We start from the raw sequence: 18,744 nt of genomic DNA on the forward strand, positions 1-18,744 counted from the left end.
GCTCCCAAACTTCTTTCACCTCCGTTTTCCTCCACTTCCTTTCACTCGTCCATAGCCTGATTCCCCAATTTCCCTCCACAATCCCTTCTGTTTTACTCTTTTACCTCTTTTGCCAAGACTTTTTTTTTTTTTTTTTTTTTTTTTTTTTTAACCTTTTCCTTGCCCATTTCGTCCTTTGCAACGACATCATCCCTATAAATAATCCCCTCAAAACTGCATTTTTTGCTCTGGCCCGGCTTCTCTGGTTGCCTTTGAGAATGCCAAAGCCTTATTCCACTTGATATTCTTTCTACCCCAGTGCTCTTCCATTCCATCTTTCCTCACTTAAGTTGCCCATACCAGCTGATTGCCCACAAATAAGTCTCTGTGCTCCTTCCCTGGCAGAAGGAAACACATTTCCCTGCCCCTAGACTGACTTCTCTTATTGCCTTTGACACTTCCAAAGCTTGAAATCCCATTTTCTTTTGAAGGTTCCTTCTCGCTTACCTCTCCGTCTCCTTCATCAGGCCCTGCGTCTGTTCTTGCCAGCTTTGGCTGCTTAATTTGCCCCATCACAGCTACTTACTCCTACCAAAGATGGCTTTTTGCACTTCCCCCTGGCACAGACACACACCTTCCTGCCCCTAGCCTGGCTTCTCTCGTTGCCTCCATTCCCGCTCCTTTCCTCAAATCTAACCAGTAAATTTCCCTCTCCCCTTTCTCCCCCACTGTCCTTCACTCTCCCCTTTCCTTTCCACCCCTGCTCTCTCTCTCTCTCTCTCTCTCTCCCTCTCTCTGTCTCTCTCTCTCTTTTTCTCTCCATTCTGTCTACCCTTGCTCGCCCAGGAGAGTTTGGAGAAGTGTGCCGCGGCCGTCTGAAGCTACCCGGCCGCAGAGAGATCATTGTGGCCATTAAAACGTTAAAGGTGGGCTATACAGAGCGGCAGAGGCGGGACTTCCTGAGCGAAGCAAGCATCATGGGACAGTTCGACCATCCGAACATCATCCGTCTGGAGGGTGTGGTCACTAAGAGTCGGCCAGTCATGATCGTCACTGAATTCATGGAGAACGGAGCGTTGGATTCTTTCCTTCGGGTAAGAAACAAGGAAATGACTAAAAACAAAAAAGAGGGTGTAATTAGGCATCCATTCAGTAGTTCTGGCATTAGTTCAGCAGAATGGTAAAGATATGGTAAAAAAGAAAACCTACAGATCATATCAGATATAACTGACTGTTGCACAAACTTTACCAATGTTATGTTCATTTATAGGCTCATATTTTGGCTCATAATCACAGAGCACAGCATGTTTGATGAGCCTGCATTGCAGGGTAATGTTTTTAGCTGCCTGCGCGGTTACTGATTTCTATCTAATTTCCTGCAAAACACCCTGCTGTGGTTGGCCTAATGGCATGTGGCTTTTATTTAGAGCCTAACTATCAACGATCAACAATCAGTTAAGACCTACCTGCTACCTAAGCAGATAAGAAGATGAGATGAGGGCTAGCTCCCTACAGTAAATGAAAGCTAGCTGGCTTAGCATCTGTTTTCTAGCTTGAGCTAATGCTTTAGCCTTGATGTTCTCTGCGTGGAAACTGTGTGGAAAGTGGCAGCAGGTTACTTCTTTAAAGCAAAGTTTTCAGTTCCCTACTTTGATTTTCTTTCAAATATTAACTAAATATGTTTGTTAGCTACATTCCATGGCAAGCATACAAGCATGTGTCATAGCCTCTAGAATGCTAGCATGCAAGTAATTACGGCTCACTGAACTGAAGCATTTTAGATTTTTATCAAAGCCCAGTAGCTCAAAGTAGAAGTTATGCTTCTGTGGTAGTACCTAAGAAGCAAACAAACAAGACTTACCTCAGAAAACCTTTGGGAAATAACCCAATTCCCAATGTAAGCTCACGTTAGCATGCATTCTAAGCTAATTCTGGCTAGGTATGGTGTTCTTACTTTGGTAGTAGTACTTTTATGTATTAATTACATTCCATATAAATTATGCATGGAAAGTTTTAATTTTATATTTTTTCACTTCTGCATGTTTTGAGGATAAGTAAAAATATTTAAATCTAGTTTTCAATCTAAAAACTCTGATGGGTTGGGACAGATCGTAGGTTTACAATCTGCACTTTCCACACAGTTTCCTCACCTGTTTCAGTGAAACTATGAGTCAGACATAATTCATATACGACTACAGCATACAGCATGTTGTTATTGCTGGTGATAACACAAATTATAGGGGTTAATCTCAGCAAGCATGTCATTTTTCCCCACCACAGCTGTAGAGAGTCAGGTTGTAGTAACCTGTCTGCCGTAGCGCCGTCTCAGACAGGGCTCACTTATCTGTCACATTTCGAGAGGAATCAGCAGGCCAATGAATCACAGTCTGAGAAGAATGTCAACTGCAGGCTAGTGGCATTTGGAAATCTCGGGCGGGATATTATGTGAAAAGTAGAATCTCAGCCTGGTTCAGGTTAATAATAAAAAATAAATCAGAAAGAAATGTGAAAAAACAGAAAAAATAGTCCAAGAATTGTAATCAATATTCCCATTTTTGGCGGGAAAATAGCCCAATTGTTTTGCTATAACCAAATTGGTGTATACTTTATTAGAATATTATTCCAAAAATTGCCTAATCATTGTTTTATTGTGACTAAAAATAGATATATATTTTATTAGAATATTATTTCAAAAATACCCTAATGATTTTTTAATAGTGACTAAAAATGGGTGTATATTTTATTATAATATTATTTCAAAACTAGTGACCAAAATGGGTGTGTACTTTAATAGAACTTTATTCCAAAAATCTGTTATCATTGTTTTATTATGACTAAAAATCGTGGTGTACTTTATTAGAATATTATTCTAAAAATAGTCTATATTTTTTTTTATTATGATTAAATAAGTGTAAACTTTATTAGAATTGTATTCCAAAACAAAGCAGCTATTTATTTTATCATAAATTAATTATTTTGAATTGAGTTTTTTTTTTTTATCTGTCTGGAAAAATGTCTAAACCAAAATAGTCATTTATTTTATTAAAACATTATTCCAAAACAATACATCTTTTCACAATTTACCATCTTTGTGCTGATGCATGTCATAATTAGCTACAATTTGCAATATTTTGGATTGTCCAAAAATGTGTGAATTATTGTTTCTATAACAGAATCAATCACAATTGCACTATTTCTAACGGAAAGTCTGTTCTTTCTCTGTAGCTGAACGATGGCCAGTTCACTGTGATCCAGCTGGTGGGCATGCTGAGGGGCATCGCGGCGGGTATGAAATATCTTTCCGATATGAACTACGTGCACCGTGACCTCGCCGCCCGCAACATCCTCGTCAACAGTAACCTGGTGTGTAAAGTGTCGGACTTCGGCCTGTCCAGATTCCTGGAGGACGATCCGACAGACCCCACGTACACCAGCTCACTGGTGAGGACATTGCCGTATACAGTGAGCAACATTAGCTGTACTGCTACTTAGCAGTGTTTCTATATGATGTCATGAGTATAAAACTTTGTGTGTGTGTTTATTTAGGGCGGGAAAATCCCAATCCGCTGGACAGCTCCGGAGGCCATCGCCTACAGGAAGTTCACCTCAGCCTCCGACGTGTGGAGCTACGGCATCGTCATGTGGGAGGTGATGTCGTACGGCGAGCGGCCATACTGGGACATGAGCAACCAGGATGTATGTTTGACTTTTTGTTATTTTTTGTCCATGGTACATGATGTTTGTCTATATACACAATGATATGATCAGTCAGCAAACAGCAAGACAGAAGGCGTTGTTTGTACATACTGTCTTGAAATGTATGCGGAAGTTTGAAGCAGGAAAGTTTGATACCCATTGACTTATAGCAAACAAATAAACAGGTTTCTCCATAGACTTTCATTCATGATCACCTTCTTTTTGAATAGAGCAAGTTTTGGAATTGTATTGTATCTTTATTTTTCTTAGTTTTTAGTTCTTTTTCTATTGTTTCTTTAAATTCAAAGAGACTCTTATAGCACCCTAAAATGCCTGTTTAAGGTTTTTTTTTTTTATGTAATTGTAAATATAGCCCACATTGCCAAACTGCATCTTGCTAGTTAGCCTAACATTTCTTTCCTAAAAAAAACTCTAACTCAAAAATCTAACCAAAAACATTCTGAAGCAGCCATGCTCTGAAACTCCAGCCTTTAATATTTAAACATATCCGTGCTCTAACACCCTCAGTCCAACACTGCAGGGCCGGCTAATGAGCCGATCTGTTGCGTCAGGCTTGTTGAAGGCAAGAAAACAACAGAATCTGCAGGACAGAGATATTTCTAGACCAGTATTGGGAACCAGTGCTGTACAGACAGTGTGGAATTCGGTTTCAGCCTCTAATCAGGTTAATCTTAACTGTGTGCTTCATTGTTTCTCTTGCTGTAGGTGATAAACGCAGTGGAGCAGGATTATCGGCTGCCGCCCCCCATGGACTGCCCCACCGCCCTCCACCAGCTCATGCTGGACTGCTGGGTCAAAGAGAGGAACCTCAGGCCCAAATTCTCTCAGATCGTCAACACGCTGGACAAACTCATCCGCAATGCTGCCAGCCTAAAGGTGGTGACCAACACACAGTCCGGGTAAGCTGACCTTCTATGGTGTTTTTTTTCCACCATAAAGATTAAGATTTGCTAATTTGTGTTAAGGACATTTAGTGTAAAATCTGTTTTCAAGGACAGTAGACAAGGCCTAGAGTACACTAGAGTATACGTACAGTACATTGGTTGGCTTTATAAATGGTAGTCTCTGTTGTGTTTTTTGACTACAGTAATAAGAGAAATAGGCCTGTGTGTATCGCCATCTTTATACCCCAGGGAAACAGGAAGTTATAAATTACTAATTAAAGGTTGCTAAAAAACTTTGACCCAATTTATAAACTACAGTAGAAATTGCATAAATGGTTTAAATACATTCATTTCCAAGAAATTGTTAGGGTGCCCATAATTGTAATAAGTAAATAAAAAATAATTATTTCTTAGTCAGGATTTTTTTTATTTACTTCAGTTGAAGGCTAATAATTATGGAGGGTGCTGTACATGTATTGTGATTTTATATCAAAAGCAGTAGATTTATAGAATTGCATGAAAAGGTATTCAATCCACAGTTTTTTTACAGAAATTATTGTGTGTAAAAGAAACAACCCTCCCCTAAACAAGCCCATAATTACAAGTTGTGAAAAAAGTGGGAAAATTCTCCTTGAGGCCTGATAGGATGTAATGTAATGAAGGTATATAATTAGCATTCAGGGTTCTCCTCCAAGCATATTGAGCTGTGGTGGTGTTGCGGGGTTCTTTTGGTTTTTCAGAGTTTTCTAATAATTTCTGATGTTATCTAGTACTTTGTACTAATTCAGCAAGCATTACATTTTTTAAAACCAGAATTTAGTGTGGTAGCATTATTTTTATGAACTGTAATGGATTACAGACTTCTCAAGAAGATTAAGAAGTGTCAATAATATGCACAACCTAATGTAACGGACATCTGGCAATGTCGATTTTGGAATCAGCTCATTTATTGACTGTGGTTGACCACTTAGAGCAGTTATACTTGATATTCCTGTAGTAATTAAGTGTGTATCTTAAAATAGAGGCAGAATGAGCACTGCAACAGAAGGGAGGCACCTGAAAATCAGCCCTAGATATTTTAGGCCATTTATAAATTCAGCATTTTTAGTTTCTTAAAAGGGACACATACGTCCTGAATTGAGACAACATATGGTCACCCTAAATAAAAGTGTGGTTGAGTTTCTGTATCCAGCACTGGTTTAGACAGGTTAGGTTAGGACCTCTAAGTGGAAATTAAACATGAGGCATTATTTTAGTGCGAACAGCATAGTAGCATATAGTGTCTATTCACCAAACAAGTCACTATATTCCATTGAGCTTGAAGAAGAAGAAAGTAACTGTGTAACTGGTGTTTTGGGGTCTAGCATAGCAAAATCTTAGCATAGCTTTTGTGTCCGAATGTCTCTCTCGAGTCGTGCAGCACAAGGTTGACATTCTGGCGAGATTAGCGTGTGGCTGAATGACATTTCCTCACTGTGTGACTTTGCTGCGACGTCTGCGTTGGTCGGCATTCAGGGCTAAACTGTATTTGTGCTGAGTTATCGTTTAGAAGAGCACTGATGCAGCAGAGCTCTCCACACTTCACACTCTGCACTTTCTATCTGTCTTTCTATCTGTGATTAGTCTGATTAATTACAGAAGCTATCTTTGTTACGTGGTTACTTGTAACAAATGAACATGGATTTTCTATAGGCATGTACTTTATGAGATCTTTGGACTGCATATCATCTCCAGCAGACAAATTATAGTGTAATGTGAAGCCTTCCAATGATATGCTAATCAAGCAAAGCTTGGGTTCGGTCAATAAAACTCTGGACGTGATTGCAGTTTGGCAGGACGGGCGATTTTATGCATTAGCTCATCGTCTCAGGAACGTACTGAGAAGGGGAAACAACAACAATCTACAAAACATTTTTTTTTTTTTTTTTAAATGTAGTTTTAAGCTTTAGAATTGGCAAAATGCACCCAAATGACCAATCCCATCAAATCCAGCCATATACCTCATGAATAACTGATTGATGTATCCATTTACCAATGCTTAGCATAGTGCTGCCTTTTTCGTGCTGTTTAATTAGCATCTGGCGTAGGGCAATTAGACCCGCCTTCTGCCCTTCTGCACATGGCCAGTGTGTCCGGGGCAGACACAGGGGTGGGGGCCAACAATGTGTTGCCTTCAGTGGCGATGGCTAAGGAGATTAGCGAAGAGTAATTAGCTAGATTAAGGCAGTGCAAAGATGGGAATGGTTTTAATTAGCCGCTAACGAGATTTTAAACGGGCCAGCGGAGAGGTGGTCCCCTGCCGAGCTTAATGAGAGAGAGGAGAGTCAGGGCGAGAGTGATGGCATCCATCACTACAGCCTTATAACCAAACCGAACCGAACACACGGGCACAAGGGATTGAATTGTGAGCAAAATTTGTCACCAAATTTAAAAAGTGAGTTAATCATGTGGGCAAATATTTGGTCGTAATATGAATTAAACACCTGAAGTTTTAGTTATACGTGGATTTTCGGGTTGTAAGTGTGAAAAACGTAAACTTAAACCCGACATGCTAATGTGGACAACATATTTAATGCTAATCAACACTATTGTTTTCTCCTGGTAGCAATTTTAGCTTTTGTTTGATTGAGTCTGTTTTGCTTCTAGACTTGTACACTCCGTAAGAGCATAGTTTTAAGGGTTCTCTAAGCATCCCATGACTTTTGTCATGTCCCATTGAAGCTTAAGAACGCTGCACTGAATGTGGATGTGATTTCTGCCCGAGTTGCTGTTTGCATGGACAATTCTAGCCAGAAGCTGCCAATCACAATAATTATTACCCACTGCACTGTCCACTGTAGGTGGAGGTGCCTTCTTTGACATTTTCTCAGTACATACATGAGACTGTGGGTTAAGAAAAGTTAAATGCTCACTTTGAAATCTTTGGAAACTTTGGAAATGGAATGTTCCATTCACTTGGTACTCAATATTAGGCCTCGCTTGAACTTTAATAGATAATTCAAGTTCCATTGCAATGATCATGCTGATCAGCAAGTGTCCAGCCTCATTCACAAGATAGCACCTCACAACACATAAAGGTGTGGGCATTCACAAGCTGTCTGCTGATGTAACAATTTTTAAACACTGTCCCATGAGTTTTGAATAGATGCTCCCACTTCATAATAAGTGTCTAGTAAGGCTTAATAACTGTGTAGTTACTCATTAACCATCCATACATTTAAGTGTGACTACTGGTGGAGTTCACATTGTTACAGATGAATAAAATCGTAATAAGTCATTTTAATTTTAGTATTTAAAATCAACCATATTCCTAATTACATACCAGAGAACATCTGTAGAAATCTACAACTATACACTCATAAACTAATTCTTTTTATGTGAAAAAATAAACATGTTTAGACACTCACCCTATTACACTCATTCATTAATCAAACTAAATAATCTGTACTACTGTAATAAATCTGTATCGTTCTGTAGTTCACGAGTAGTTACACTGTTATTACATATTTATTACTGTGTAACTACAACATTATTAGAGATACTTATTATAAAGTAGGAACAAATAAGTTTAAATACTAAATACTAAAAAAAACTCTTGTAAAATGAAAAATAAAAGTAATTTTTTTTTTACATGTACAGTATTTCTATAGTCCAGTATTGTTTCAAGTCAGAGAACTTTGCTGCTTGGACACTTGGACTGTACAGGATTGACTCATGATCCTAAAGTAAAGGTAGCACAACAGGTGAGCGTGGAATTTTTCCTTTTTTTTTTTTTTTACCTTTGGCAGGTACGACAGGGGCTTCCCTTCAGTCTGAGACGGGACCCCCGCTCTAACAGTGCTCTTTTAAAGGGGGGAAAACTGTCCCAGGATAATGACCGCAGGGGCCTTCAGTCCGAGCAGCGGGAGCTTATTAAAACCCCATTCCTCCCGTCCATCTGTGGGTTCCTCTCCTCAAAGGAGCCTCTGTATCGCTCTTATTAATTTTTTTCCTGCCTGCTCTTAATTGTTAATTAATCTAATGCCATCAAACGACGACAAGGATCAGCAGAGCAGAGCCTGCGGACAGTGGGGCTTTTTTACTCCCCGCCTGACCCTGCTGCCCTCCACCTCGTAGCTGAGGGTTATTAAAACTCCGCGGTAGCTCATATCTGGCCCCGGATCAGCCTGCGTCTGGCCCGAGACTGTGATGTTCTATAGCAGAACCGAGTGTGTACGGGCGGCGCAGGTATTGCGACCTGTGCTTAAAATAAAAAAAAGATGGATATCAGACTTTTTTATGGTGCGTGAGAGTTACTTTAGTTGGCAACTCGTTTGATCTGCTTTCGTTTGAGCACTTTAGCTCAGGTTGACTTTGTGTGTCGTTAAAGTGCTAGTTTGGCCAAAATTCAAATATAGCATACATTTTAACCACTTTTAGCCCAAATATAGTTAATTAGCCAATACATTAAATGTTGTTAGATTTTTTACGCTAAAGCTAAGAAGCTAAAACCCTAGCAATTGGTATGTTGCTTAAATTACGAGTTATTGGCACACTTAAGTTCTAAATGGACCCACAGGACATAAAACACACAGTATGACTAAATTCATAAGTTTATTATAGTCTAGCTGGATTTGGCGATACATACACTACCTCAATTGTTTCTCTTTATTTTTGTCAATTAAGCTTTTCAGGTTCAGTCGATAACTAGAAATTATACAAAATCCGGAGTGTAAATTTTTTCTAGTAAACTTTTAAGGCTTGTCATGAAAAAAAAAAACTAAAAACTTTTAAAAGTAATGTAAATGTAAATTGTAAAAAAAAAAAAAAAAAGATCATGTATTGTTTAAAAAAAAATAGGGGGTGATTTTTGGAAGACAATTCATTGGTTAAAATGGTGAATTTGGCTTGGCTTTACCTTGTAAACATCTCCGAAGCCACGGCCTCCGTCCTCCCGCCTCCTCTAAGCTTTCCACCAGGCGTCAAGCGGCGGCGTCCAGCCAGTCGGCCACAGCGTGGTTAACCCAGGCGGAGCCGAGCCCTGCAGGGCCAAGAGAGGAGGTGGTGGTGGGGGTTTGGGGGTGTGGTGGTCTGGTGATGGCCCGGCGTGACCTAACCCTCTCTCTCTCTGTCTCTCTCGCCCTCTCTCTCTCCCTGTAGGGCCTCGCAGCCCCTGCTGGACCGCAGCGTGCCTGACTACACCACCTTCACCACAGTGGGTGACTGGCTGGACGCCATTAAGATGAGCCGCTACCGAGACAACTTCCTCAACGCCGGCTTTGCCTCGTTTGACCTGGTGGCACAGATGACAGCAGAGTGAGTGTGCAGCAGAGCTTCCATAAGCAATAACGTCATACATTATATATACATATATACATATATACACTTATTAAGCATATAGAATTACAGTTAATAAGTGCTTTACTTTAGTGTTGCTAAAACATTTTAAATCTTAAATCTTAATTTAAATCAATTAGTAAGGTGATTTGTGATGATGCTCATCACAAATCACGTGGAGTTGTTCTGTGATCTCTTAACAGATTTGTTTATGCGGTTAGTGATACTCTATGACTCAGTGTTATCTATAAACATGGCCTGCTACTGGTTTTAGCTATGCTAATGGGCCTTTAGTCTGTGTTTACAGAAAACAGTGAGTCATACAGCATCATAAACCACATAAGTAAGTCTATTACAGATTACTAAACAGTAGCCATGCCCAGATTTGCTTTAGTGGATCAGGATCAGGCTGGTGTTTAAATAAATTGGGTATGTATTTGTTTATATGTAAGTAGGCTACCAAATAGAAGAACTGCACACACAATTGCACATTATTTAAGCTGCGTACTTAAAACAAAGGGAATTTGCTCTTAACATACTGTTACTGCAGGTGATGGCTTGGGTTGTATAAGTATAAGTTGTATAAGTTGTGAGGTGTTACCTTGTGGTTGGGGGTTAAACACTTCGTTTGATTGTAGGTGCACAGGACTATTATATTCCATTTCTGAAGTTGTGTAGGCATCTTACATTCCTTAATCCAGAGTGTTAAGTGTGACAGGAATATGTAATAGAAGGCATTATCAAACACACAGTGGACAGTGCAGTGGGTAGTAATGATTGTGACCGGCTGCATCTGGCTAGAATTGTCCGAGCAAACACAGAAAAGTGATTATGGCAAAAATCACAATATATAGTAGTTTTTTTCTGCATTCCATTGAACATGGAAAAATTCAAAAGACGCCATAATTATTTCCTATCACATGTCACATTATCTATTAAAAAAAAATATATATATATATATATATATATATATATATATTTTGGATCAGTATTAGCTGATACTTAGCATTAGGAATACTAAGGTTGAATCAGGCAGCCCTGCTGAACAGGCGAGCGTGTGCTGGTGGCCCAGATGACAGCAGAGTGTGTGGCTGGCAGGCTAGAATGGAGTCTTTGTCCGGAGCTGATTTGTTCACACTGGCCTGCATTCAGCACACTGATCGCTAAGCTAGCTCAGGAGCGTCCCAGAGAAGAAACCTAAGACAAGGCAAACGTCCGGGACGCACCGGGACCGGCCTGCACAAATAATTAAGAGTTGGGACAGAACAGGGGGCCGTGGAGCATCACATGTCCAGCACAAACGAAGCTCAGGCGGAAGGAGGCTACAGAACGCAGCAAAAATTTTAATACGATTAATTTAGCGATAAAACCGGAATCCGAGGAACGTGTAGAGGTCAGAGCTAGAAACGGGCAGGCGGAAATAAATGGGGCCGTTAGGATCAAATAAATGAATAAAGATAATAATAATAAATTTATCAAGTCCATTAAAAGGGATAATAGAGGATGGAGGTGTGGGTAATTTGTTTCAATTTGGCAACCTGACAGGTGGAGCTATCAGTGGATTTCTCCCGTCCTTAATGGATGATAATTCTCCTAATGGTCTTCATTTATTATCATTTTCTCCGCCGCCGCACCGAGAGGGAGATGGACGTGAGGGGAAAAAAAAAGAACGTTAGCGGTTAGCGAGCGCAGTTCTGACGCTTGCGCTGGCGAGGCTAATCGCCCTCCCCGCAGTCCCGTCTGTCGACAGGGGAAAAACACACACAGGAACGAGCAGGAGCAGAAAAAGTGCATGTGATATTTCTTACAGTTACACGGGCTGCGGCGCTAAACAAACACGATGTGGGGAGATTAGATTACCCAGGCTGACAAAAGAACAGGAAGCAGGCCGGGTTATTTGCTGCTGATACTTTAATAAGAGTTCTGTCATTGCCATATTTCCAGCTTGTTCCGTTCTCATTTCTTTCCTCGCTGTGTCTACATTGGCACAGGCAAACTTCCGCTTTACTGCATGTGACCGTCTCCCCTGCGCCGGAAAACCATCCGACCGTCTAAAATCCCTGCAGATAACACTGCGCATACCAGAAACACTATCTTTAATAACAGGACAACGACAAGTGTTAGTGTATGTCCTAATAAAAATACACTAAAATGTCTGAGATATTCTTACAAATAAAAAAAAAAAATATGTGAATACAATAAATAAATAAATACAGAAGATCTACCGAAATGATATCACAAAAAAGGAACAGGAAAAGTACATACATAAAATAAACACATGCAATCTGGCAGCAGTTTCTCTTCATATTGTAGCCTAATGTCAGGATTGATGTCATGACCAATTGAAATGGTCAACAATGACTTGGAATAAAAACTTGTAACATAAATTTAATTTGAAAGATTTGTTTCTTTCTCCTTTTTTGCATCTTAAATAAATATATATTTTGAAACAGTTATAATATATAAAATTAGTCAACTAATAATTTTTTTGATTAAATATATTTTAAAAGACAATTGTTTTAGTTATCAGTTTAATGTTAAATTAATGTATTTATTTATGCATTTTGGTTTGTATGGATTATATTTGGTATACAAGCAGAACTGTAAAATCAACAAAATATCAATGATAAATGTTAAACACAGTATAATACATGCACATGTGTAATTGTTGTATTGAAAATTACTTTGTATTTAATGAAAAATATAGAAACTGCATATATTTATGCACTTGTGACTGCAGTTTTAGTGCACAGTAATATATAATTAAGTGAAGTTCACAGTGCACAGTGTGAAAATGGCATCTGTTAACCGTGGCTAAACAACCTGGCTAATTATTAGCCAGCGCTAATGACCTTCCGTCTCTGAGTAAACCTGTTCAGACCCTCACACACACACCTTTTCTCACGCTGCGCTGCCTTTTACCCACACAGGTCAGCGCAGGGCAGATAAAACGTGGGTGGGGCAGAGTTGTTTGCTAACTTACCACCACTTTGCCGCTTTCCTAACCGTGATGTTCATCTGGCGCCATTCCCACAGAGTATTAGAGCTCAGGAGAACACACACACTCACACATGCACACACACGCCATTTGTCAGAAGTTCTGAGGTAAAAACAACTTTTAGACTAAAGTGACTCCATGTAATGTTTGAGTTAGCTGTGTGCTAATTGCTAATTGCTCAGCAGAGTGACTTCCTTGGTATGAAGAGCAGGTTTTGTATAAATAATGATTTTAGAAACTGTTGTTTAAAGCACAGATTGAAGCTCTGTTTAGTCCTGGGTGGTTTAAGTCATGCTTCACAAAGACTAGGTTAAGTCTAGTGTAGCTTAGGGGGTCTGTGGTTTAGTGTGAGCCAATACAAACTGACATGAGCTAAAAGAAAAATGCTGTGTAATATGTAAAAGCTGACCAAACTATAATCTTTTGCTGTGAAGAGATGGATTTTATTCATAAAATACATCTGTGGGTCTTTTGAGAGACTTTGTTCACATAAGGATAGGTTTCTGGCTGCAGGAAGTTTGAACCCCCTGAGAAAATGTGCAAGCTTTAGCTCTGATGTTCACTGAATCAAGTTTGCATTATAAAAAAAACTCATTTTGGCCACACTTTATAATAAGTACTTGTGACTATTGACTTGTTTTTAATAGGTCATAGTGTGTGTGGAATAAGTTGTGTATAAGTTTATATTTCTCCAACAGCTCTTGTCTGATGTGTAATTAGGGATGTGATTATTTTTAAATACTAATCATTATTCAGATTTAATTATGGGGAGATTAAAAGAAAAAAAACTCTTCTAGTCTAACTGACCTTTATACAGGTGTGTAATCACATAACCTCTACAACTTTAATTAATTTGTAACAATGCAAAGCATTTCACTTGTCATTTGCTAGTGTAAATGCACAGGTACACAGCTATGGGTTAAATGGGTGGGGCTAAACTGCTGTAGGCTGAATGGTTGGGGCTGAACTGAACACATGGATATATAAATGTAAAAATAAGAATATACATAAATAAGAGACCACTTAGAAATAATGGGTTTTTTGATTTTACCTAATTGAAAACCCCTAGAATATAATCAAGAGGAAGATGGATGATCTCAAGCCATCAAAGCAAGCTGAACTGCTTGAATTTTTGCACCAGGAGTTGAATAAAGTCATCCAAAAGCAGTGTGTAAGACTGGTGAAGGAGAACATGCCAAGATGCATGAAAACTGTGATTAAAAACCTGGGTTATTATATTGTTATTTCAGCCATGTCTCATTTTCTGTGAATAAATGCTCTAAATGACAATATGGTTATAGTCTGTAGTTGGTCTGTAGTTTATAGAATAAAAAGCAATGTTCATTTTACTCAAACATGTACCTATAAATTTATTTAAATCAGAAAACTCATTCAGAAACTTTCAATTTTCCAGGGCTGTGTGTGAATATGTTGGCTTTTAGTGACATCACAACCATGATGTGATCAAATCAGTCTGTTTTTTTTTTTTTTTTTTTTTTTTTTTGCAAATCTGCTTAATTGGCATATATGAACTGTATGAACTGTCTGTTTTTTTGTTTATTTTAAATCACTGATATAGAGTTTCCACTGTGTCTCCATTGTGTCTCCACTGTGTATTATCAGCGTTTGTTTTATTACTCATCAGAATGAACATCAGTTAACACTCTCTGTGTCTGTGTTCTCTACAGGGATCTGCTGCGGATAGGTGTGACGTTGGCCGGACACCAGAAGAAGATTCTCGGCAGCATTCAGGACATGAGACTGCAGATGAACCAAACGCTGCCCGTCCAGGTCTGAGAGAGGAGGAGCAGGGTAGGACCGTGCCGGAGAGAGCTGACGGGAGACCCCAGCTGCCTGACCACCTCAGCCAATCGGATAAAACTGTACAAGTGGCTCGCAGTGCCTCGGATGACTTTGACTTTTTGTTCGATTTCCATTTATTTTTTTCCTATTTTTCCTCTTTGGACTGCGTTTTTTTCCACCGGGCAAAAGACATTTATTACAATTGTTTTGTACATTTTTTTAAAAAACGAAAGGAAACCGCCCCCCCACCCCCTTGCCCCACTCTCTTCATACCCTGCGCGTGCCTCACTGGGCTGTGGCGTCAGGTGTGTTTCTGCATGTGTGTGTGTGTACTTTTTTTCCGTGAGGTCAGCTGGGACACGCTGAGCCGGGTCGACTCTCCCCCCTCCACTTTTCCCCCGGATTTTACACACCGCCTTTATCGGACTGGAGAAAGAAAGAGGCAGATAAAGACGAGTTTACCCAGTGCTAGGATTGGTTCTACTATGTGTGTGTGAGTGTGAGAGAGACAGAGTGAATGAGTGAGTGTGAGTGAATAGGTGTGTGTGTGTGTGTGTGTGTGTGCATATTCTTCATCTTCATATTGAAGGTGTTTTACTTATGCCTGAGAGAAGGACTAGCGGGAGAGTTGCAGGCCAGGTCATGGAAGCTAAAACAGTTGGGAAAATGTTGGACTTTCAGCAGGAAGATCGCCTGGTGAATTTGGATTCGGATTCAGCGAAAGCGGATCATGCTGTGCTTTCTCTCGCTATTTAATTTCCTGCACCTGGCAGTTCCTGTGTTGAAATATGGCCGATCATCACTGATCGTGTGTCGACAGTGGTGACGACAGCAACGATGGCCAGCGCACTTGCAATGAACGACCCTTCTCTATATAGAGTGTGGTTACGTGTGTATTAGTGAACGAGTATAACAGTTATGCACATGAATACTGTACAATACTGCTTTAGCTGCGCTCCGCCAGCGGGGGCGCCGAAACCGCATGATGCCGAATTGTGACGAGGAGCAAGTATATTTCAATCAGCTGTAATAATCAGTGGACAATTAAGAATTTTTTTCTAAGGAATTTCTCTTTTTTAAGAAGAAACCACAAATTGGACATTATATAAATGCCGTATGCATATGTATTTCTGAATATGTGTGCATAGACCTATGATAGATGTTATATATGCATATATATATATTATACTATATATGCATATTTATGGATATGTGCATTGTTCAGAGTGAGAGCAAGAGGTAAAAGAGGTAAAACAAAAGAAACCGAAGTTTTGTTCATTTTACACTTTTCAGGTTTAATCTCTTCTCAACCTCGCTATTTATTCTTTCCCAATAGCTGTCAGAAACGAGGACGAAAAACAAACAAAAGAAAAGAACGGAAGACTGACCACCTTCAAAGAAATCTATAATCAATGACAGGAGAATCACAGAATTCACACAGAAGGGATGTTGTGTTTGATGTTATTCTAATCGATCTTTTATAACGAAGAAAGTAAGTGCGAGAAAACATGTAAAATGAAAACGTCCAAAAAAAAAAAAAAAAAGACGGAATTTGCAGCCCAAAGTGTCCATGCAGTTTTTCGACGTGTCTTCCGAGCCCTTACACTTACACGTAAGTGTTTCTCAGGCTTGCTGCGTTTGCTTTTCGAGCACATATTCCCAAACACACCCTTTTTTACTGTATGATTAACCCTTAGAAGTCTGCAGTCTTTGCTATGCTAGTTTAAAGAGAGTAACAATTCCACTTTTCCCCCTTCTGACACCAATATTAATTCCTGCCAGTACTAAACAGACAGAAGACACCATCAACCCAGTCTAAACTAACCTATGAATTTTAATATTGATATTGGTCCATTTTTTTTTTAATTTATGTTATTTTGGTGAAGTCAGTGTACTGTGTCACAAATAAAACAGAATAAACAATTAAAAATTACTGGCTTAGTACTCTCATATAAAAAACAAGTGCTTAAAATAAAGACAGCTACAGTATACGCACATTTTTAGCTCTTTATTTCCTCTTATTAAAGGGTTCTTCACATTGGTAAAAAGAACTACTATAAAGTTCAGGCCGAAAATGTCAAAACTGGGCCTAAAATAAAAGAGTAAAATCCAAACTGTAATGCTGATACCTGCTAGCACTTCTATGGTATTCTAGTTTTATGTTAGCATGAAACTAACAGCGATGCACTTGATTATTTTTTAGTCTTTGTTGATTAAACACCTCAACCATTCAGAGCATTTTTTTTACCAGCATTTTAAAAGCATTATTCTACATTTTTAAATGTTACGCTACTGTTACTAGAGTAATACTACCAGGTATTCTGTTTAATTAAAGTGGAATAAAAAAGGGATAAACCAAATTCTCTAAATTATCTGAAGACCTAGAAAGCCCTAAGGGGCTGAAGGTTCTTTATTAATGTTAGTACTGGCACAGGTACAGTATCAGCATCTGTGTAAGACTAGTAATTATGCAATTATGTGGTTAATTACATAATGAGTTACTTCCACGTTCTGTATTGGCAGGTGCTTCTGAATTTTGAAAACTGTTGAAAACATGCATTTAAATGCAGATTACATTAAAATACGATGTAGGACGGACTGAAAGTTTACAATCTGCACTTTGCACAGTTTTTTTTTTTTACCTTCTTTAAATGGAGATATGAATTCGTACCAAATTAAAGCATGCCTCAGATGATGCAACTGCGACTTCTAAGGGTTAATTGATTTCAGTGCTGTTTAAAGCTGTTGTTTACTCCAGCAGTGCTTATTTAGGCTGACCTCTTTTGCTTTGTTCCCCATGAAAGAAGTTTCACGTAGCTTTGTACAATCCCCGTTTCTCGTCTTCCACGCCGTTTCTAATCTTCCCTGCTTTTCTAGGTTTTACTCAGCATCTAACACACCCTTAAAAACACTGTTAAGCCCCTCCCAACCCTATTAGGAACCAAACAGTCCTTCCGTCTTAACTTGTTTTTTGTTTATTGGGTTTTATTTCTTTTTTTTTTTTTTGCATTGTTTTCCATGTACGCCGAAACCGTGACACGTTCTTACTTGATTTCAACCTGTACATCATTTCCACATGAATAAAATATATTACATCAACTCAGCTTTGTCTTTGTTTGCTTACTTTTGGGGCAGATGTAATATATTTTATTCATCTGAATCAATGCATCCCTTCATTTCCAGCGCTAGGCCTTAGGATGTGGACGCTTAAAGGGGTAGAAACAAACCAAAACTCATACGAAACACCTCCAGCACAGCTGTGAAAGTCATTGTGCATTCCGGCGTGATCAGGGCTGGTCTGGACTTTTTTTTTTGGTAGGTTGTATTTACAGCCCTGAAGAGATGACCAGTCTATTATCTGCCTTTTTGTCCTTCAAAAACAGACGCAATCAGCGTGTCTCTCACTCTCTCTCACTCTCGCTCGCTCGTTCCTGGCCTGTTCTGATTGCTGTAGAAGCACTTGCAGGATCCACAGACTCTACTGTAGAAGCAATAAACCAACCCCTCTGCAGGAACCACAGTATTCTGCTCCTTTAAAGGAACAATGCAGCATTTTTTTCAGCCTGCGTTTTCATCTGCTGTACCGCTACACTCTAAACAAAATGAGTTCTGTGTAGATGTGGGCCTTAAACTGGTCCACATGTGGGGCCAGAACTTACATGATTCATGATGACTTTGATATGAGTTGGTTTTACTCATAATTACTGTAGAACTGTAAAATTGTTTAGTGCTACATCTCAAATAACCCCATCTGGGTTGTACACTGCACATGACACCTAAATGTTTTGCCAACCATGGCGCCAATAGGTTAATGTTTCTCTCTTCTCAAAAAATCAAGGAGAAGGAGATTAGAAAAGTTGTGTTTGGCATTCGCATTTGCACATCTGTGTCAGCAATAGGTGCAATTTAATCAATAACTTCAGTGCATTAAAAGGGGTGTCCTATATTGTATTTTGTTGAATTGTGTGGTACTGGTGCAGCAGATAGCAATCAGGCTGAAAAAAAATATTATAATCTATTTTCATCTACTAAACAGAAAATTAAGCA

At 39.1% G+C, this 18,744-nt stretch overlaps 1 protein-coding gene across 5 annotated transcripts in view; it reads left to right on the plus strand.

Moving 5' to 3' along the window:
* Positions 1 to 17,800, plus strand: part of LOC103022499 (ephrin type-B receptor 3) — a 73,643-nt gene extending 55,843 nt beyond the window's left edge. For 3 of the 5 annotated variants that reach the window (XM_049465380.1, XM_049465381.1, XM_022669808.2), the window contains exons 11-16: positions 826 to 1,073; positions 3,205 to 3,420; positions 3,526 to 3,675; positions 4,402 to 4,595; positions 9,720 to 9,875; positions 14,583 to 17,800. In XM_049465380.1, the coding sequence (XP_049321337.1) occupies positions 826 to 1,073; positions 3,205 to 3,420; positions 3,526 to 3,675; positions 4,402 to 4,595; positions 9,720 to 9,875; positions 14,583 to 14,691 (1,073 nt within the window). In that variant the 3' untranslated portion in view covers positions 14,692 to 17,800. The remainder of the gene's footprint in view (positions 1 to 825; positions 1,074 to 3,204; positions 3,421 to 3,525; positions 3,676 to 4,401; positions 4,596 to 9,719; positions 9,876 to 14,582) is intronic. The other 2 variants (XM_049465382.1, XM_049465383.1) reach the window with 1 other exon arrangement.
* The last annotated feature ends 944 nt before the right edge of the window (positions 17,801 to 18,744 follow it).

The sequence above is a fragment of the Astyanax mexicanus genome, chromosome 16, assembly GCF_023375975.1.
Source record: "Astyanax mexicanus isolate ESR-SI-001 chromosome 16, AstMex3_surface, whole genome shotgun sequence".
Classification (NCBI taxonomy): domain Eukaryota; kingdom Metazoa; phylum Chordata; class Actinopteri; order Characiformes; family Acestrorhamphidae; genus Astyanax; species Astyanax mexicanus.